The following is a 23,240-nucleotide window of genomic DNA, read 5'->3' as shown; positions in this document are numbered from 1 at the left end:
ATACTTGCAAATTACCGAAATAAATGTTTGTTCACTGAAAGATATTCTGAGTTATATAGGGTTATTAGATCCGTTTTTTTTAAGTTTTTTTCCTGTGCGATAGCTCATGTTATTAATGAAAAATTTATACACACAAAATATCAATCAAATCTGATGGATAGATCCTAAGATATCGAAATTTTTATTTCATCTTCTAAAGATTATCTCATGAATTTTAGTATGAATATTCGCTTATCACTTATCTAAAAACAATAGAGCAAAAAATTAATTTCTACTAAACGCTCAACAGCAATGTTACATAATTATCATTTTGGGAAAGCCTGATTTAGCAGATTATATTACTAAGTAATGTTTACTGGTTTATTTATGAAAGATTATCACAGAATTTTTTGACTCAAAGATAAAGTACATTGCAATAGTTAGACAGTGAAATTATTTCAAACTAATATATTTTATGCTCACAGAAGAAAAGAATGAGAAACAAACACCTATTGGCAGTCTTTTATTAAGCATAAAAGTGTATCCTCACTTTAGAAGTATATGTCCAATACTCAATTTAAAATATTTTTACCAGATGCCAATACAATCATTTCAAGGATAATCAGGATGGAGATTTTCAAGAAAAGGAGTTGAGAAAAAACAGTACCTTTAAAATGTAATACACATACAACTGTTTATTAAGACATGTAAATCAGTCCTCTCTTTTTAAATGACGGACAATATACCTAAACTTTTGGAAGCAGGTGTCTCAAAACAAAACAGTATCATTATATCGAAAAAAAAAATAATAGAATAAAAACACAATTGATATATATTAGTAAATGATGATGAAAAAGTAAAAAATGGCATTGAATGGATTAGTACGGATAGTGCTTGTAGGTTTGTGGGAACACTGAAAATGGAGCAATGGAAAAGACTGGTATCAACAGTTTTGGGCTTACAATATTTTTTTCTAAAATTACTAACTATTGAAACTGAATTTCTTGCTATAGATTATTTTCCTATTGAAGTGTAGATCATAAACGAAACCAGAATAAATTCGCATATTATTGTGTTGAATGGATCGAAAGAACCAGGGGAAATCCTGCAGGTCAATGTTAACAAAACCAACTTGGAGCAATAAATTATTACATATCTGGTTATCAGTAAATGCTAATAAAAAAACTTAACTACAGAAAAACGGAGAAAATCATTTTGTTAATGAAAATGTGCTTGGGGTGCTACAGTTTGTAAAATAAAAATCGATGTAAAATCTCAAGCAGGCGTAAATTAACAATTTGGTGTAAAATTCGATTGTGCAATTTGGGGTTCACAACTTGGACAGAAATTCAATTGTCTAGCACCTGTTGCATAATTTCTATATATACAAATTAAATAGATTATCGATTACCAAAATTAAATACAAATAACATAAGAGGATATTTTATAAACCAGAATTTAATTCCGTATACAAATTAAACATTGAATTAAAATTAATTCCTTTCCAGCTTTATTGAATATGCTGTTCGGGGCTGATTCATTGTGTTCTAGAAAATGATCCATTTTTTTAGAAAACAGAGTACATGCTTTTCGGACTCCTAAATTACTGCTAAAATACATCACAATGCAAAATGCACTTGCAGGAATAAAACATTATGATCGAATTATTATACATATAATAAAAACTCACTCGTTTCATGATTATCGGATTTAATACCACTGCATGAGCCGAGTACAATCCCCTCCATACCCAACGTGAGCAGAGCTAGCTGTTAACAGGTGCCCGCCCTCGCTCAAAGTGCCAAATCTATGCTTATAGAGGAATGAATATTTTTTCATTTAAAAATCAAAAATTAATGCACTGATGTGACACCTGGTATATTGGGTTAAAAAGATACAATCGAAAAAAACATGTAACACATGCAGACTAAAGCTTAACAATATGAAAACTTGGAGCTTCAGTCCACATCAATATTAACCAAAAAGATAAACTAAGCAAGCGCTGAACCCTACAATGAAATAAGACGCCAGACAAGGGCACGCTTGCCCTAACAATTATCATTTCAAAAACATAAAAACGTAACTTCCACAATTTAATTTATAAAGAATTCAAAAAACAAATTTACATTTAAAAATTTTGAAAATTCCAACATAGTATAAGAGCATTATCAATCAACTCAACAAATATAAAAAACGAATGCAGATAGGTAATTAATTAAATTAGTTAGATAAGGGACATCATTTTGTTGTCGATGTTGGGATATGCTATGAAGAGGTCGTAGGCACACACCAGCAGGCACTATACGTGTGAACACCTACTTGTAGCTAGACGAAGGGCCACTTGCACTCAGTTCACCGTGGGTTGCACAGTCCGATCACTTAGCTCCAGGAGCTATAGGAATCCTGGTACCATGCCTGCTGATCTCCATTGATGTCCATTCCCAGCGGCTGTTGCTGTAGGGGCTGGCTACCCCAGTTGCTCTGATATCTGCGCTTTGTCTCCCCCTGGTTCTGGTGACCCCCGTCGAATTTTCGTTTACCTGCTGAAACATCACCTGCACAACAAGAGCACAATTAATAATCGTACAAGAGAAAGAAAATTAAAGAAGGGAATCCTTATGACACAACCAAATACCAATCCAAGGTCAAATACATAAGGCCAGAACATGTTTCCGTTGGTAATTGAGATTTTAAAACATGGTTCAACCTTGCTGCAGATAATATATAACAATATAATATTAACAATTTTTTCTCCAAAATAAATCGTTTGTTTAAATGAAAAAATAATAATCGTCCCACGAAATGTATTGGATTAAAGGTGAAGTCTTTAGGTCAACGAAATTTCTTGTTCCATTCAAGACTTTCCACAGGGATAGAATGATTACTAATACTTGTTTTAATTGTAATACAAAAATACTTATTAACTTTGTTTGAAAATTGACGATATCGCTTTTTATGGAATTCTTTTTAATAATATTCGTTGACACTTGACTATTTCATTATTTGATAACATCTATAGACTTGTAACAACACATACGAGAAACGATTCAGATTGGATGGAGTGTGCACATATCGAAATAAACGTTCCAAATTTTGATATGCTCACCCCGTTTTCAGTTCAGATTCGATTTTTGTATGTGTTCTAACAAATATCATCCTGTTACCTCTGAAAAATCATTTTAATCATTAAATCCATTACATTTGTGGGTATGACCTATAAGTTTTTAGATCTATGTAGATGAAATAGAAATTTCTTCAATTAATCAACAACAAAATTTGTTATTTGGTTGTTATCACTTACAGGAAGAAAGAAAAAAAAAAATAAAAATAAAAAAACAATTTCGTCAATTTTCCTAACAAAGCTGCAAAAAAGATGAAAAACAAATGTGTTTTTTCGGAAAAAAATTTCGTTTAGGAAAGTACATGATAGTATGGAAAAAGACTTCTAGAAAATATATGATACCTTGGGGGACAATTATTCTCAATAACTCTCCTACCTCCATTCGCTGTAGTTACAACAAGACAACTAAGCAACGGCTAACAAAACTGGAAGGAAATTAGGTAAATTAGGCAAAAGATACGATTGGGTGGAATTATCCTGACGTTTTCTTCTGTGTGATTTTGATTGTCATAAAATACAAATTTTTGATACATTAAAAAAGGTTTTCAGTTCATTTATGTTGAATTATAAATAGAACGACTAAATTAATTTCTTATTCATTAACAATGAAAAACATTAGTTAAAATGAGAAAGCAGTGTGGAGTTGAATTGAGAGAAAAGCAACAATGAAACACTTATAAATTTATGACTCCGAAAAAAATTAATAATACACAACAACATTAAAATATGTGTACATACGCATAAGAGTGTTTCAAAACTGAATTAGTTGGAATTTTACGTTTATTAAAATATAATCATTGGAAAATCTTTAAAATATGCAAAATAAGGGTTGTAACAAAAGGTTGCTACATCCGTTTGGCAAAAAAAAAAGTTACTAAGTGGAACCGACTGTTACATCCCCTGAATCCGCTAAATTTGAATATTTTTCGTTTGAGTTTGCAATTCTGAAAGCATACTGTTGTTTAGTTTCATTATACCTTTATGAAGCCTTTGAAAATCGATGATTTAAGCCTCATTTCAGGGACCCATTAATAGACGCAAGGTACTAGAAAAAAAATTATAGAATTATTTCAGACTAAATCAAAATGGGATCCCATTTCAAAAATTTATTCAAGCGATAAGGTAACCTCAGTACTGAAAAATTAATAAAAAAAAATATAGTGGCGACAGACAGTAAGCCCCTCAAATATGCGAACCAATCAAATTATGAAGCGTTTCCAGGTTTTAGTGCTTTAAGCTGCTTAAACGACGTTGTTAAGGCATAAATAAAGTATAAAATATTGATTTATTCCAATATCTAACAAAAATGAAGGCATTTGAAATCTCCAGACATAAATGGCCGATTCTGAGAGGTAGAAAATGTTCATTCATGCCTGCAGATCTCTCAATAACCTGTGTGTTTTGTGTCTCTAAGGTTGATGTGTTAGATCTAAGGAAGCTGGGGTGAGTGTAGTGAATGCAAAAGTAACAGGAGTGTTCCAATTCAAATGACACCTAATGTAGTAGATCTTATGTTTTCTATAACAACTCGTCAGAAACTTACGAGCTTGCATGGGTAAGGAAAATCAGTATTAACATGCTATTTGACAGTATAAAAAAACTTGCCCTTTTTTATTTTCATAGATTAGACTTTTAAGGACGACATACATCAATTTGACACCAAAATTATAAGTACTTCCAAGTGGCGCCACGATTGGAATTGCATTTTGGCAGTCTTTTGGAATTTCACTTTTCAATTATAATTAAGTAAATTGAAAATATATACTTCTTATGAGCACAATAAAAATCACTGAATAATTTCCGATATAAGAAATTTGTCAAATACCTAAGAGTGAACTACTAAAACTTTTGGTTTAAAAAAGTAAGGTAAATGCACCAATCACAGTTATAAAATTCTTTATTATTTTAAAATATATAGCGCGCGGTATTTGGTTCCCTTAATTTTTCTCATATCTGATTATTTAACTCAACGAAACCTGAATGCTACTTCAAGCTGATCTTAAACTAACTGCGATAACCGTAAAAAGGTCCATGCAATAGTTTTGGAGATCAGCCCTAGGCAGAATGACAAAAATAAAAAAAAATGCATTTTTGTATTGTTACTTTACTTATATCGCTTTTTTTTTTAAAAAGCTGAAATTTCAGGTATGGATTACCAAGATCCTAATCAAACAAGGTTGTTCGAAGTCACAGGCTTCAATGAGACATATTGAAATAATAAAAAACTCGTTTTTCAAAAATGGTATGACTTGCATACCTTAAGATAAGTATTGATAATTGAGATGTGTTGAAAGAAAATGAAATTGCCTTTCAGAAGACATAACATATTCCTATACTTAAAAGGTTTTCTAATTAAAAGCAAGTTTTCATCCCAATGGCAATATTAAGATACATTTGTTTTAGATATCCATGAAATATCATAGAACTTTTGAAATATAATATGTAATTTGACATGCAGAACCCTTACAATTTAGGTTAGGGACATGTGATATCGTCTGAAAGGGAATTTAATTTTCTTTCAATACATCTACCTTATAATATGCAGGTCATTAAATTTGAAAAAAAATCACGTTTATCATTTGCACAAAAACAGAAGCAAATCAATCAATTATTAGTAAACCGCTAGAGATGGGAACAAGAAAGATAATAAATAAAAAACCAATGGACTACGACAAACCGAAAAAAGTTATAATACACAGTGTTGTATTTGAAATATCGAAGTTGTCAGTAAAAAGTCTAGGGTACCATCGACCGTGGCCCACCCTGTATAATTAAGAGTCTAAATAATGAGTGGGTACGGATATTATTTAAAATTTCTTTGATTAAAAATTACGTATTGAAGCTTCTTGTCAGTAATTGGTACAATTACCTTAGGTATGGTTCACTGATGGCAATTTTACAAAAAAAGACTCTAACAAAGGGCCAAAATTAGCTTTGAATGGAAACACTCTTGATGGTTTGCTTGAAAACAACGTGATCGTTACCTGGTAAATTTCCCTTGGCGCGACCCACTCCACGAGCGGTTTGGCGTGGTGCCCCACGCCCCCCTGCTGCTCCTCCCCGGCCCACTCGGTTGGCCGCTGCTCCACGGGCTGGGGGTCCACCTGCTCGGCCACGTGCTACCACCCCACGCCCACGGCCAGCCTGTCAAAATAGGGATTATGTCCAGAAAATATGTTTTTTTAAATGATTCAATTCGCAAAAAAAAACTTGGGGGGATATCTTAAAGTTTATGATGCAACCGATAACTGTTCGGTTAAGTTTGGAGTGTAATGAAGGTTAACGTAGTTGAAAAAAAAATTCTACAAAATTTTCCTTCTGATATAGTTGAATTTTCACCTTGCTGCAAATAGTTGTTTGAATTCTGATACAACCGACAGTATTGGAAAATAACCTTCCAAATATAATCAAAAAAGCAGTTATTTAAATCCAGAGTCTAGAGAAGGTGCAGTAAGCATTTCTGAACTTTGTATAATCATTGTAAACTGTAAATTCTATTGAAAATTCAAAAAAACAGAAGTATTGTAGTATTATCCAATCAACTGTCACCTTCAAAAAATCCTGAACTTAGTCCACATACAATTGAAGTTTTCAACAATCCCTTGATGACGATACTAATACTTTATCTTTTTCCAATAAATAGAATGCGAAACTTCAAATATTGCAACAAATGATTGCTATTGAAATAACTTATTACATTTTTCTAATATTTTTTTATGTCACTTCCAAGTATGTGTTGTTAGGAATGCACAAGTTTAAATTTTAAGTTAGTCTTGAAGCAGATAGATTTTAGGGTGATTTGAAGTGACATAAATTTTAATTTCAAACAATTCAGCTTTGAAAATGCTTACCTCATTATCCTGACAGAAAGATGTACAAAAATATTAGATCATATATACAATATTTTTTAATATAACAAAACGTTGAATAAAAAAAATAGATTAAAAAGAACCGACCTAAATATACCATTTGAATTGCTTTAATAATTTTATGTGCCCACAGAACTTGACAAATCGAAATGTTTCTAACTTAGAAACGTAGTTTTTTAACCTAAAGCAACTTAACTCTATAATAAAAAAAAATAATAATAATAAAATCATATATAATAATAAAGCATAATATGTGTAGTCTTGAAGCTGTGCAGCGCACGAAACTAGAAAAACAATTCAAACAGCAATGCTACACAAATTCAATAACAGGAATTATTGAAAATTCCGATTAAAATGTGGAAATTGAAGTTGCATCAATAATTGAAGTGAATAAAATGACTGTTCAAAAGAGTCACATGATAATTTGATCCTTTCTACCAGTGAAAGGAGAAGGATGTTATTTATTTCTCCTGAACATATGGAAAAATTTACGCCAATTTTACTCTAATGCGGAAACAAATAACATTCTGGTGAAGAGGGCTCTTCAGGAAATAGGTGAAAATGGATGATTGGTCAAGTCCTGAATAAAAACATGGAAAATATTTACAACGAAGCTTTGAAAGAAAAAGGCACTATTTGAAATGCGAAAATTAAAGTAAAATAAAACGAAATAAAATAACCGTCAGAGTTCTAAATAACAAATGGAATTCGGTGAAAAAGTATGCAATACCAACTTTGGAACTGCGTACTTCTGATAATTTTTGCTTCAGAAACATCCTAAAATATATTAATATATTTGAAACTCACCCTTGTATTGCTATATCAATTTTTTTTTTAATAAAACATTTTTGATCGTTATAAATTCAAGAGTTCAATGAAGGACCAAATAAAGTAATATATAAAAACTAACTAATAAATATTGAAGTTTAAACAGAATATTGTAGACTAAAAACTATCATACCTACTGGATTGGTAGATAGTAATTTTCATATAATTTGCTAAAATAAATTTAAATATAATATACTAAATTTATATATATTCATAAAAAATCAATTTTGAAATTATAGGATTATGAATTTTGTCAAGAACTTTACAACTGTGCGGAAAATTTAGAATTTAATTTGAAACAATAATTTTGATTCTACAGAATTTTTGTGTAGAAATAAATTCACCAAAAATTAGAATATATGAGATAATATAAAGAACATTTGACACAGAATCGTAATTTTCAATCAAATAAAATATAAATTTTGAAAATTCAATGGAACTGGTTATATTCCGAAAAATCAATTTAAAATTGCATATAAAATTGGCTCTTAAAGAGATAAAACACTAATGCTAAATGTTTTTTTGAATTCAGCTCTTGCCGAGAAAGATTGGCTTGTTGATCGGCTCCAAAATTCAGAATTTGCCAAATGATTAACCAACTGAATGAAACTACATCTCAGTATCTTGATCTGAACTTAGGTATGCTCTTTCTTGGATACATTTGATTACCTGATTTTCTTTGAGCTATCGACATCGAATACTGCAAAGGAATTGTAACTTTTAATGTATTTTGAAAGATTGATATCAGATTTTCCATAGGACAATGCAACATATAATTTTAATAGTAACAAGAACTTTAGTTTTTTCGAACACCAAATCAATACACACAATACGAATAACAAACAAATGATCCTTGTTAGAATATAACCAATCACATTGAAACTTAGAATGTTTAAAATTTTTAATTCTCTTAAGGTCTAAGTTAGTGACACAAAAATGTTACTATTTTCTCCTTTTAGAGTTTTGTTAATAATATGTAATAAATATGTATCACAGATGAAGATCACAGTGGAGAAACTAGCAACAATTTTGTGTTCAAGGATTCCAGGGAATGTTAACGATAGGAATTGGTAGAAAGGATTTCAACAAACCTGAGTTCCACTGCTTACTTCATAGTACACGCTGCTCGAATTCAACGTGCCTCCTTCCTCCAGTTCCTAAGTGTCAACATTATGATCAGTTTTACCAATGGCAACACTTAGCACTGGGTGCCCTTTTGTCAAAGTGTGTACGTACATCGGGAAATTAATATTAGGAGAAACAAAAACAAACAATGACATACACTCCGATGACAAAAGAAATGCGGAAGCTCTAGAAAAAGGGTTATCCAAAGAAAAAGGAAAATAACAAAATAAATATCAAAACAAAGCTGGGGCCATTTGAGTACTGGCCAAAGCCAAGCAAAGCAAAAAGCAAAGCTTCTAAAAGCTGAAACTAGAAAGCTAAAGCAAAAAAAACTCAAAGCAAATAAAAAATGGCAAATATGCACTCGACGACACTGCTGTAATAAATAATAAAATAAACGGAAAAAAATTGAAGCAGCGATTTTTTTCAAACGCTTTCGTAGACAATACTTTAATTTAGATATCTAGATTAAAACTAGCTAAAATATGTCTTATTTACCAATATAAATCAACTAACTACACAACATTTTGAATGGCGACTAAATCGAAATCGGTCTTCGGCTTTCAGTAGACTCATTGAAATCTCCTTCCACGTTACCTGTTCCGATACGTTTCTTATCATTAAAAATATCGTGTAGAAAGAGATGAATAGGTCGACATTTAAACGAATCAACCAAAACTTATGGGGAACGCAAACGTCATCAGGTTCACATGATCCACCGAAGTATTGTCTGCGAGCGTCTTCATTTTATTGCGTTTCATTAAGCAACTCAGGTATAAAAAAAATAGTTAGTGTCGTAGCGGAGCTTTGTTCCCTTGCCCCACTTGTTCTTTTTTTTTATTCAGTATTATTTTTTTTTTTTGGATAACCCTGCAACTAAGAGCACATCATATCTGAGCCAGCCATGCGCGGCTGGCGATCTCTTTCAGTGTGTATATTGTAGGGGTGGGGGTGAGTGGTGACACAATCACTCAGAATGTGACGCATTTTGTTGTGTGATGTTCGTCTCACTTTTCCCGGCGCTTAATTTTGAAGTTGGCTCAGATATGATGCCTGTTTGAGTGTGGCAAGTGTTCCTTCTTTTTTTTTTTTCATATCCTCACATTCTCTCTCACTCTCGACAAGTTAGTGACAGGCGGGTTAGTGTAGTTAGATGCAGCTCCATTAGTGCTCGAGGCGATGTGCGCATTGCATTACATACACGCCTCTCAACGGACACTGGCCACAATCAAACTACCGCAATCATAATTGTAAGAAACAAAAAAATAGAAATCGTGAAAAATTTCAAGGCCACCCACCGGTTGTGGTTGCCGACCTCTCCCTCTTGCTTGCGGTGGTCCCGGGGGGTAATCGTAATAGTACTCCTCATACCGGTAATAGTCATCATAATATGGATCGCTGTAGCCGCCTCTATAATCACCGTACCCGTAATAGTCGTAATCGTAATCTATAAAAGATAATACAAAAAACCCAATTTAGCCAACTAGATCCAATTGTATAAATATGCCTGGAAGGATTTACTACTAAGAGCATGCCGGGAAAAGAGTCAAGTAACAATTCACGCAAATTATTTATCACTATCTTGCTTGTCACTCTCAATTTTCATTACTTCTTTTCATCTAAAACTATGCTAATCAAGAGAGTACCACTACGTAACTCTCCCATCTCTATATACTACACTCACTACTGTCGCAGAGCTGATCATAACATCGTTTTTAATTAAACTACCATCAAATTCAAACAAACACACACACTTCAGTATCAGTAATTGGTGAATTTGAAACGTCCAGCACATGCTATTATCGAAAACAAAAATTTAAACATATCTGCGTGAAAACAAAATTAACTTCAACTGACTTTCCGAGTGTTATCAACACGTAAGCCATAGGTGATCTTGATTTATTTCACTAATTCAAACTTGACATAGAAAGGGGTTGAAAAATTCATTTCAAATTTTTTGAGATCAAGCAGGAAAAGACAAAGAAAATTATTGTCATTTTGACTAGAACAAGTTTTTATATATACGTTAATACTTAAGATATTGATTTTAGTTTAAATTTCATTCTCAAATATATCATATATTTCAAATGTATAACATTCAGGGTACGAATAATTGCCAAAGATGCATTTTTTAAGTTAAAAGAGCCTGCAATTATTTTATATACGAACGCATAAACCTGTCAACCAAAACCGACTTCAAACCAGTTAGTGGAGAAAATATAATTACATTTCAAATATCCAATGAACACCGGTGTGAAATTTGGTCTACTTGATTTTAACTTTAGCTTGTCACCTAATGGCTTGAGTTGATAGTAGCAAACCCTTATAAAAATGATCAGCTCTGCTTTAGCAATCGGATAATGTTATGACGATTGCCCCTACACCATAATGAATGTATACTTACCCCCTCTTCTGGCTGTAAGCATACATGAGAACAAAGTGATAGGAAAAAAATTACAAACACATGCATGTTAGATTCGTAGTCGCGTGCGATGCTTGTACGATGCCCTTTTGCCTTGCGGTGCCCCGGGCCGGCACATGCTCTCATCTAGCTCTCAAATACCTCTATCACTCAATCATCCAATCAATTCATTTCGAAATTTTGCTATTTGCAGCTTCTCAGAATGAAAGTGTGCTCTTGTGAAATCAGTGATGGTTAGTAAAGTAGTAAAACAAAAAATTGAATTATGAAATTGTGCGATGCTTTTGGACTTTTATGATCCTATAATGTTTGTATTCCAAGTGAAGCCTTATTTAAAAAAAAACAATTGAATTTATACCTTAACAGCAAAGTAAAACATGAAAAATTTCGAGAAGCTGCCTCAATTTCAAAAATTCGATCATAAAAGAATTTCTAGTTAGTTCAAGATGAACCAATAGTTAATCGATAAAAACTAACAACATTCAAAGTTTTGTGCGGGTTAAACAAATACCACCTGGAAATTCAAAAATCAAGCTTCCTTACAGTTGCAGAGTTGAATCAAAAATACGGTTAGTAGATAATAATAGATGAAAGCAGCACAAAAATTACTGTTTTCCTTCTTCTAAGTTCTTTGAATAGGATAAAGAAACAATTGTTAAAAATTCAAGCATAATATGATCAAAAATTGTACAAGTCGAAATCATGTGACACTACCCTTTCGTGTCTATGTTGATATTTTTCATCAGCATTCTCAATTAGCATACTTTTAATGGTGAAGTAGTTACTTGACTAACAAGCAGACGAAAATTCATACTCCTCATAGTTCATAAAAGGCATCAGCACTTACCGTAATCACCTCGACCCATAGACCTCATTCCAGGACCTGTCCTTGGCCCACCTGCACCAGGTGGACCTCCTCTCATGGGCATTGCAGCGGGCATCATTCTGGAAATTTGCGTGAATAATCGATAAAACTGCAATTACCACATCACAATCAATTGATAAAATCAGTTGACCGAAAAAATTGATGAAGTTCTTCGATGGTAAGATAAAATGAAGTGTAGTCAAGATCAAGATTGAACTAATAAAAAAATTAACAGGAACCATTGAAACAATTTTTGTATAGTGAAACCTTGTGAAAATTACAAATACCAAACTGATGTATAACATTTTTAAATTGCCCCTAATATAATTAAGAATACCAAAATAGGTGATATTAGGCTATTTGGCAAATGCTTTATGGAAGATGAATCTATCCAAACTCTCAAAATAAATAGCATGTTTTATTACAGAAAATGTCAGAATTCACAGCAAGACGTTTACTTCAAATTGAGGTATCATAATTCCATCCAATCCTCTTCGTTTCTGATCATGTGATAATCGATTTGAAACATCATAGTTTCATTTTTTGGATGAGAACAAGACAATATTTTTTGAAGTGTGATATAACCTATTTGTAGCTTATCCTTACCCTCCTCTAACTTGCATCATCTGCATCATTCTTCTTTCTCTGGCTCTGAGGATTTCTTCTTTCTTCTTTTTATCGGATGGTGGTTTAGCTAGGGAGACTTCAATGTTTGAACCGCCCATTTCGGTTGAATCTAATGCATGCATTGCCTATAAATTCAGAGTCTTTTTAAGTTCCCCACCTTAAAAAAAAAAGGCATCATTCTAACCTTTACTGCATTATCCCTATCCTCGAAGTGAATAAAGGCATAATCCTTGATTTTTTTGACCCTTTCAACTTTTCCATGCGCTTCGAAAACTTCTTTGAGTTTTTCTTCTGTGATATCTTGTGTCAAATTTCGTACATAGAGAACCTTAACTTTGGACATAGTTTGTTCATCTGGTTCCTCTTGAGGATCTGCCCAATCGACTATGATATCACAACCCCAAACTTTAATGCGACCAGTGCCAAGCCTACGTTTGGCAAGAGAAGCTGCTTTATGAGACTCGTACTCCAAGAAACAAAATCCTCTGTTTTTCTTCTTATCATCTGGCGAGCTGTATATGATGACTTCATTGAGGCCCGCTGAACATGGAAGAACAACGTGATTAATATAAAAGTGACCAGTCTAAGTCATGCATTGCTGAGAAGGATACCGAGGTCCATGCAAGCATACAAAGGGCATAGTGTACATGTAAGTTTAGAGGTTAGGGGCACTTTGTCGAGATGGACGTAGGTCTCCTTCTTAACTTGTAGCGGCCCTGCCCTACCCATTGCTCAGGCGCAGACTAACGCATTCCAGGGTGTTAAGGGTGTTCTCAACTTACGTGCATATTTGGAAAATTCTTCCAAAAGTTCAGCTCGTTCACGGTTCTTAGGGATATAGCCCACGAATAACCGCTGATTGTTATAAGATATGGTTACGCCAATCTTTGAGCCAGCCCGTAGCTCATAATTATTCAGCTGCAAGAACAGTGGAAGGATAGCCAATTATGCCTGGGGCAAAAGGGTGGGACGGGGCAAAAAAGGACTGAGCCCGGTAGATGGCCGCCACTCTACCTACGTTCTTAATTGCTCAACTTTACCTGTCAATTTACCAAACTCTTCCAGTATCTCCTCTTTGCCTTTTGACTTTGGTATGTTGCCAACAAAAAGCCGCAGATTTGGTACACTAATGTTAATTTTCAGAGTCTTTCCGGGTTTGATTTCATGATTATCAAGCTGTGGGTCAAGAAACATAGATTCCAGAAATTGATTTTAGTCATATCAAATCTTAAAATTTAGCTTTAAAAATTCATGTTTTGCTAAAGAACTCAATTTAGTTACCAAATTGATAATTTTGCATATACTCAGAATATATATAATTACAATCAACCTTCACTAAAAAAAATATAAATAAATCGTTCGATCATCATTCCATATTTTGTCTTAATTCAAACTGATCCAACCATCAATGCCAAATCCATTGAATTTCGAAACGAATCACAATTGAACTAGTTAATCAAATTATGGAATAATGAATTCTTCACCAAAAAATATCTACGAAAAGTGGCCATTCAAAAATTCCGATAAGCCTGAAACGATATAGAACTCGAACACACACCCGTTACCATCGACTCAAACGTCAATCATAGCAAACTACAGCTGAAGAATCATCATCGGGACTACCAAAATGGAATTTAGAGAATGTTCCGGGTCTCAATTTTGCCGATAAACCGCAAAGAGGAGACCTGTAAACGGAAGCTTTAAAAACAATCCACCAAAGAACACTTCCCAATATCCGAAAATCAAACGCGCGTCAATAAGAGAAAAAAAAATAGGAATAACCTTAAAAGAAAAACAATTGGGGGAGTTCATGTATGAAGGGCTCTAAAATAGGGGAAAGCTACAAGGGAAAATTCGGTGTGCTTCTGTAATCAATGCCGTTGGGGGTCTAATATGTCACTAAACTAATCGGCTTTGATAACAGTTTTGCCACAACAATTCACTATAACAAATGTAATGCCAATGAATGAATTCAAAACAATGATGCAACTTTAATTGTCACGATAGAATGCAACTAATGAATGACTCAATTTTCAGACTAAACAAAGTGAGCTTCAGATAAGGTAATTCAAACAATTTTTCGATTTGCATCAACGAAAATAATTGAAACACTGGAAATACTCTGAAACTGCGCAAAAAATATTGGAAAAGAAAAAAAAAAACAACATAAGATGTAGAGTAAAATAAAAAAAAAATTTCTTTTTCATTTCCTAACCAATTTGGTAACTAAAATTTAGGATTTCTACATACAACAGAGAAGAAACTGAGATGAAAAAAAAAAAAAAAAATCCATCATAAATAATTCAATTTGATCAGTTTTCTTCCAAAATGTTCTTTAGTCAAATATGTATTAATAAATAGGTAGCAAATGGAACTAAAAAACTAAGTATCTACAAAGACATGCCAAAAGGCACTTAGTATTACCTTCTGAACAGCATTCTGTGCGGCATCTCTGGATGTAAAAGTAACAAAAGCATACCCTCTATTAGTGCCAGTCATAGGGTCCATCATCAATCTAAGGTCCCATATCGTTCCACATTGTTCGAAAAGTGGTATGAGTTCGTCTTCATACATGTCTTTTGGTATTTTGCCGCAAAAAACTTCACAACCTGAGCCAGGTGGTGAACCATCCCATTCAGGAGGTGGTCCACCATACTTACGTTGACCTTTAAATCAAAAACATTCATCAGGGACCAGTTACAAGAAATATTAACTGGTGAATAGCATGAGGTAACATATCCATTTAGAAATGTAATTTAATAATTTGGATCGAATTACATTTGTGGATATTAGTTTTGAGATAACATAGCTGCTTCCAATGGAAACCTCAAACGATAATTAAAAATGCAAACTGAGTTTCATACTGTCATCCTTACCTGTTGTAACATCTAAAGTGTAACCTGTCCTATCTAAAATTTGCTTAATCTTTTCTTCATCGGGCCCCTTCGTGATTGGTGTTGGAGTTGGAGCAGCAACACCTTGACTTGAACCAGCTCGACTTTTCTGTCTGTAAGTTTTCATGACTCCGCACAAATAAGCCGACTTGTTCGAGACATGTTCCAGGTTAGAGTCCAAAAATTGACCAAGAACATTGAGAGCTCCATCAACTGGAAACTCTTTAAGGGCATCAAGGGCTCTCTCGTCGAGATCGACATGAGCTAATTTTCCAGTTTTGTAAATCTCATCAAGCTTAGCCGCCACTTTTTCATCAAGACCATAGTCAATTAGTTTCTGGTAATCTTCGGTCTTTTCGTCTGATTCGATCTTCATTGGCTCTTCCGACACTTCACCATTACCTTCAGCCATAGCTGAAAATAATGAGATAATCAGACCAGAACAAAAATGTTAGGTCAGTTAAAATTCGTAGTTTGGGGGTAGAAACTTCACAATCAAATATTAATTTTTTTTGGTCAACAATAAGGAACATATTTTTAAGAGATTGGTGAAGTCTTAAACTAAAAAGTAACGAATGTTTAATGCAAACTGAAATAGCTTCAAAATACAACTTGAAGCGTCAGCAGCGGAACTCTTACATTTTACCACTTGTTCAACAATTTCTCAATCAAAAATTCACTTTATAATAGAAATTTGGTCCAGCAAAGAGCAGAATACCAACTGTATTAATTTTTCTGAGTGATTTCAATCGAGCTGATCGATTAGAGACACGAAATTAGTACGATTTTGGATTTGATAAATGACATTAAGAATGACGGAACATTTTGGCGTACAATTGTCATTGATTATTAAAATTTTGCACTCGGGTTTTATTGCTTTTAAAATATTCCGGCATACTCTATATTAACCTAGTTTAATTGAGCTTTCTACTCAAACTCGCAAATATCAATATGTACTTCAGAAATTCGCATTTCTCTGAAATAAAATTCATTTTTAAATCAGAACAAAGTCTGATTCAAATTTCCTTTGAATAATTTCTAGTGTTTATATTAAAGGGAATACAAGAAACTAAAGCAATGATTTTCTATTCGATATATAGAAGTCAGGAAGTACCTTCAATATATTCAATATCGCTCATCAATATAATCTATTTTAATCTTTATTATTTCGGTCTAGAACGTTTTCTATCATTATATTTTTAAAAGTTAACATTCCTTCAATGAAATCATAAGCAACAAGATAAAAAATATCGTCTCATGAATAAATTAATATGACTTCAATCAGATCTTTTCGTCAAAAAAAATCTGAAAAGAACAAAGTATTCGTTTAATTAATGAAGAAAATTGTTTTCTGCGTATAATAAATCAGATATTCCCAGAAGCGGCTAAAAAAGGAATTTCCTGTAGATTTTAGGAATTATATTTCAAACTGCCAGAAAAACAATAATCTTACTGTTAGGAATAAAATGCCGGCATTCGTTTTGCTCTGAATTTAATAGGTCTCGATATTAAAACCGAGTTTACTACAGACGGAACGGAAGGCAAACTGTAGGTAGGTATATACTGCGTGACCTCGATAATTTTGGCGGGAGCCTATAGAAATAGAGACTTCGAGAGTGCTTCGACCCTGAAAAGACTTCTTTTATTTGCTAACTGAAAATGACCTTACTCTCGTAGTTTGATATATACTTGAGAGTTTCAGAAGGACGATTAGATGTCTGTGCAGTTGAATAATTCTCGTGAAAAAAATCGGGTAAACGACCCACATATCCGTCGTACATACAAAGGAAATTTGAACGTAACTTTCACACCAATTTACTGCATTATTATTATTATACACATCGTGGGTGTTAACCGACTTTGATTCAAATTGATAATCCAAGAAATTAATTTCAGGATGTTCTTAATTTTATTAATTGAAATCTGAAATCGATTGGCATCTTGACTAATTTTTTATTCAAATATATTGAATAGCAATAAGACATTTCAACAAATTATATAAGTAATGATATTAGAATGTAATTTTAAACTACAAACGGCTAATGCATCTGCAGCGCATGTACCGAACTGCAGAAAATGATAATTGCAATTTACCTGCAACCTATTCGACTTTCTTGAAGGTTACGGCTTATTTTACCCAAACACTGTCTAGTTTGGAGCAATATCCCAAATATTTCGATAAACCGGCGACACAATACAAAACATGCGCAGGCTTTTAGAAAAACCGGCTTCAAATGGAAAACATTTCGGTTGCATTCAAACAATCAGTAATCATAATTCCTTAAATTCTATAATAACAATGAATGTTGACTGTGGTATCGTAAACTGACCAAGAGCAGGCATTGTAAATTTGGGCGGTTTCCTGTTGTCAGCCAAAGCCGTTCAGTACAAGCCAACAAGCATTCTGTGATTCTTATAAGATTAGACGCGATCTTCTAACCATTTAACAATTTTACTAAGACAAACTACTTACCGGACGAGAAAACACTAAGCAACCAACACAAATTTTTACATACAAGTCCAAAATATTGAAAATTTCACGAAATAAAATGGCGGCCGTAAACTCAAATGCCTACACAAGTCAACGTGACGTGCCGGCAAGTTTCGCGTATTTTCGCGGAGTGCGCATGGTCATCCGGTTTTAGCCTCGAACTGATGCGCGTTTCCAAACAACCGACGCCATTAAGCGCTCTTTACACCGGCTGTTTTGATTAGACGACAGGTTAGAAATTTGAATGGGTGCATTAGTAAAATTTTAATTGAGTTTGGGGATTAGCAGGTGATTAGATGAGAGGACTAAGTTATTTCAGAGATTTTTGCAGTCGTTAATATAAAAACAAACCATTCCGTTAATTTTTCGCTTCAAATTTAATTTGAAAAATAAGGACAAAACAAGTATCCCTTTCAAATCTCCTCAGAACTTATACCTATTGAAAGAAAATGGGAATCACAATTTAGGTTACGCCGATATGCAGCGTAATTTATAAATAAGTTTAAAAAAATTGTAATTCCATATAATGTCGGAATGTAACGGTTCTATGAACTTTTTGCCGAATCATAGATTTAAGAAATTAGCAGGATTCCATTTCATATTTTTAATGATAATTACTTTCTAAATAAAGATAAAAATATAAGATACGAATATGTTGAGAGCAGATAAATAAACTTCTTCGAGTTTGATATAAAGCGTCTCTCGCATAATCAAGAAGGAAACGAAATCAGAAATCGCATAGCAATATATTGCCGGTTTCGAAAAAGCGCGCGCTATTTTTAAACATTTCGTTGTTGCCCGGGAATATTTGGGTGTTTGTTGCTAGGTAATTACATGCAATAATAATAATTCATAAGATAACTTACCAACTTTCAACTTAATGCAGAACTAAACTTCAAAAAACACAGAACAATATAGAAGTACATAAACACAACGAATAACATAAATAGAATGGGCTATTTCAAAAATAATGCCATTAAATTTAGGAACAATTTGACCTTGGCTCAAACTTCGGTTTCGAATTTTGAATTTTCATGTGTGTAAAACCGAACAGTCGCGGCGCAGTGCAATTTGTCACTGCACACTGCACTGAATGGCGCTGGTGACGGTGAGTGCACTCCGCGAATTCCGTTGTTTCGCGAACATGTAGTTGCCGCGTTGTCAGATTGCGCGGTTAATCCTTCGTTTAAATGAAAGGGGTAACACACTGACCGCCTATGCTGGGAAGGGTTGAAAACACATATATCTGGTCGGAAATCTGCAGAATTGTTCTAAAAATCGCATATTCTGGACAATCTAGACTCTTGAGAAACTTTGGAACGCTTTTTCGGCGAAATATTCAAATTCATTGTTGCAGTTGCAGTGGTGTTTAATATCAATTCTTATCAATTAAAGGTATATCAGTTGCAAAATACATTACCTAGGATATAATCGAGTTCTTTATGTTTCTTTATGTTTACCATTTACAATAGATATGAAGAAATGAATGAAATATCTCAGTAGAAATAAACCTAATATGTTATTGTTAATATTTAAATTACTATTCGGTGAGTTAATATAACCATCTTCAATGCATATTTCATGTGTTTAATCATTGGCCAAGATATTATCATTTGAGGTATTTCGAAATTCTCAGAACCAATTCAAATCTAGTTCACATTGGAGTACCTATAAATTAGACTTCATCCTTGAACACAGTAATCAAGTGGATTGAGATCTGGGAACCTTGGAGATCATGTAACTGGAAGCCAACTTTTCATTACTATTCTTGCTATTTTATTTGTTAAAAATCGTGAGAAATATCAAGATCAAAACATGCTGTACTTTAAAGGTTGCTAGGTAACAAAAACAAAAAACATTTTATACGAAAAGTTATAGAGTGAGTAAGCATCGCTTTCGAACTCAAATTGGAAGCTGAACGAAAATGGAGAATTCAAGCAGAAGGAAATTAGAGTAAAAATCGACTCTTTGGATAGCATTCAAAAACACAAAATGAGAGAGTACTATTAGAGTATGATATATGAGAGTGATATTATTGATGTGAACTTTTTAAAAGACTATCTGAAGATTCAAATATGATTCATATATGAGTTATCGAAAACATCGGCGAACACCAATAATTCAAATATGGTATACCGCAGGGAACAATGCTGGGCCCACAACTGTTCCTCATAAATATGAATGATATGTCAAAAATTAATATAGAAGGAGATAACACCTCATACGTCTAACATACGGTTTAACTTGGAAATATGCAAAAATTACGTCAGAAACAGGTTTATATAAAATCAAATGCTGGATGGATATGAATTTGTTGGGATTATACCTAATTCATGACATTCACAAACTCCACAGCATCTCAGTTCACTATTTCCACTGTTATTCATCATACAGAATGCACCATCAATAAATATTTTTGCGAAAGAAAGATTGGCAAAACTGATACTATAAAATATATAGAATTAATCATAAATAACACGTTGAAATAGTAAAATTATTCGCAATACAGATTACAGAGTACTTAATCAAACAATTAAGAAAATTTGTATACCTACCTACATCTTTTACGAGCTAAGAGAATTCCTTCAAATAGAAATACTCAAAATGGCGTATACCTAAAGCGGCTTTATAATGAAAATGGCGTATAAGCTGGCTTTATGCTTATGGCTCTATTTAAGTATACGCCATTTTGAGAACGTGAGAAATTTTTCTCCAAGAAAGTAAAACGATTGATTTTATCATCCTTTTCCAGATCATCTAAGAAAATCGTTCTACCTTATTCTGATTAATTGAAAAAAAAATTGTATAGAAGACATAATCTAGTTATTTTTTTCTGAATTACCTGAAGAATATAATCATAATGAATTATTCGAAATACAATCTTAGAAATCAGCCATAAAATTACTCCCTTGAGAGTGTAACATTTCGTCGTTGAAAATTTGTTAATGTTGAAGCCGTCCAATAAAAAGATTCTGTTCCATTTCAATGATACATGTACCTATAACAAAAAATAACGTATGGTGAAAGTGCCTTTAAAGCACTTGCAGCTTACACTTGTTTGATTGAATGTAACACAAGTGCAAACCTGTATTATAACTATTTTCGGCATGTAACGTCTTTGGAAAACATTTTTCGAGAGCAATTTTGTAGAATTCTGATAAATGTAAATTTTTGCGTGATCCAACTTTCTGGATTATTTACTGTTGCAAATACGGTAGATCTTATTTAATGGTTGCACATATATTACTTATCGTCGTCTCCATATTATTTCATTCAATTTAACAAACAAAAAAAATCAAAATGAGACAATATGTTTATTGAAAAATTAGTTACATTAAATTATAAGCGAATAGTTGGAAGGTACAATTATTTATGTTACTACCTAGTGTAATAATGGAATTGGTGTTTATCTGAAACAGATACAGCAGAAATATCACTTATACATAAACTTTTCAGTAATAAAGTAAAAATTAATTTATTCAAATCGAGGGAAAATAGTAAGATGTAAACATCACGGACGTTAAGAATTACCGATGTCGGATACGGATGATTTTTCCAGATTCATCACTCAACACATTTCAGAAAAAGCTCCTTGTCAAAAAACGATGAAATCTATGGTCAAATTGAACGAATTGCGCTTTTAACTGCTTACCAGCTTATTCTCCAGACCTGGCTCCCAGTGATTAGATACTAGCTTTTCGCAGACCTCAAAAGAATACTCCAGGGAAGAAATTTGTCAAGTGATTGCCATTTTCGAAAGCAAAGACTAATCTTTCTACAGAAACAGTTCCTATTGAAACTATAGAATTATGAAACTATAAAAAAATTATCTAAATTATCTTATAATAATAACATATATTGTGTTTTTACTGACTCAGAAATAATTATTGAGTATTTCATCGTTGAAGTTTGTTTATTAAAATTTGAATCACCCTGTATATTTATTGCAGATTCACGCTTTAAAAAATCAGGTATTATGAAGAGGTGAAACCATCTGTTGAGACGAGAAAAATAAAATTGCAGTTGTTCGTGTTGCTTTTTCACATTTTTTCGAAACCAGTGGTCCCCAGCAAGTTCGACCCTTCGCGAATCTTCTAATTAAAAATCTTCGCAGGTGTCCAACTCATCCACCCTGTATGATATTGCGAAAGACTGCATATTGGCACCTAAACCGATTACGTCTACCTGCAGTTATCTCAACAACCCCTGAGTCCCCTACGAATTTGCATGAATGATATTTCTTTCATCGTTCTCTTTATTAACATAACGTCTACAGAATCCCCCGACTGGCTTCAAGCTGAGAAACCATGGGCGCAGATGGCGTTTGGGCACTTGCTTCGGTCCATTTCCTTCAGAATCAGATCAGAGTTTTGAAAATTTTGCTGTAAGATTATGTTGAGCATCATAGAATAAATGACGTGCATTTATTTTAGCGAAATAATTGTAGGGTCTTCATATGAATGAACGTAACATCGTAGTGCCTTTGAAATGTTTTTTACCTTTTTTCTATAATAATGGCAACAATTACTTATATTTGAAACCAGAAGCATATAAAACTCATAAGAATATCAAAAAATAAGAGGAAATAAGAATTTGAAGAATTCAAGATGATCACATAATCAGTACCATAAAAACTGAGAAGAGTACTGAAAAAAAAATGACCCGATAATTCCGTTACAACAGATCTGACCTAATTGAGATTTTGTAAGTGAATATGAAATAACTATTTTATGCAAAATATCATCTTTCATTCATGCGTCAATTGCACTCTTGGGGAATACACATTATTTTTTAAAATTCAGAAATGATAAAGAGCAAAGAAAGTGAGAAATATGGAAAAAACTGCTATATCGAGAATGAATCTTAGTGGCATGAGGCGATTAAAATGTGCAACATGAGGTTATTTCTGTCACTATGTGATGATTATATTTTGCACGAGAAGTGTCAGGTTAACAAGTTTGATTATATAATCTTGTTTAACGAGCTCCATGTTATCAATTACTTCCTCTCAAACGTGTT

General features: G+C 33.1%; 1 protein-coding gene across 14 annotated transcripts; it reads right to left on the bottom strand.

Moving 5' to 3' along the window:
- Positions 1–647: 647 nt before the first annotated feature.
- On the bottom strand, positions 648–19,335 carry LOC123670851 (heterogeneous nuclear ribonucleoprotein R). Of its 14 annotated transcripts, none has more exons than XM_045604422.1 (13): positions 18,204–18,363; positions 15,713–16,144; positions 15,261–15,502; positions 13,877–14,012; positions 13,021–13,376; positions 12,816–12,961; positions 12,192–12,289; positions 10,221–10,369; positions 8,889–8,954; positions 8,467–8,497; positions 6,085–6,244; positions 3,443–3,525; positions 2,396–2,534 (listed from the first exon to the last, which is right to left on the bottom strand). In XM_045604422.1, exons 2-12 carry the CDS (start codon positions 16,140–16,142, stop codon positions 3,492–3,494), a joined length of 1,848 nt encoding a protein of 615 aa, XP_045460378.1. In that variant the 5' UTR covers positions 16,143–16,144; positions 18,204–18,363; the 3' UTR covers positions 2,396–2,534; positions 3,443–3,491. The 14 variants fall into 14 exon arrangements, 12 of the variants coding, with proteins under 12 accessions (XP_045460380.1, XP_045460374.1, XP_045460373.1 ...); XM_045604423.1 differs by lacking the exon at positions 3,443–3,525 and adding an exon at positions 4,078–4,145 and having other exon boundaries at positions 2,397–2,534; XM_045604424.1 differs by lacking the exon at positions 3,443–3,525 and having other exon boundaries at positions 648–2,534.
- Between the last annotated feature and the right edge of the window lie 3,905 nt (positions 19,336–23,240).

The sequence above is a fragment of the Harmonia axyridis genome, chromosome 1 (genome assembly GCF_914767665.1).
Source record: "Harmonia axyridis chromosome 1, icHarAxyr1.1, whole genome shotgun sequence".
Taxonomy (NCBI): Eukaryota; Metazoa; Arthropoda; class Insecta; order Coleoptera; family Coccinellidae; genus Harmonia; species Harmonia axyridis.
The sequence above is the reverse complement of the archived record's forward strand: the minus strand, read 5'-3'. Positions and strand labels throughout refer to the sequence as shown.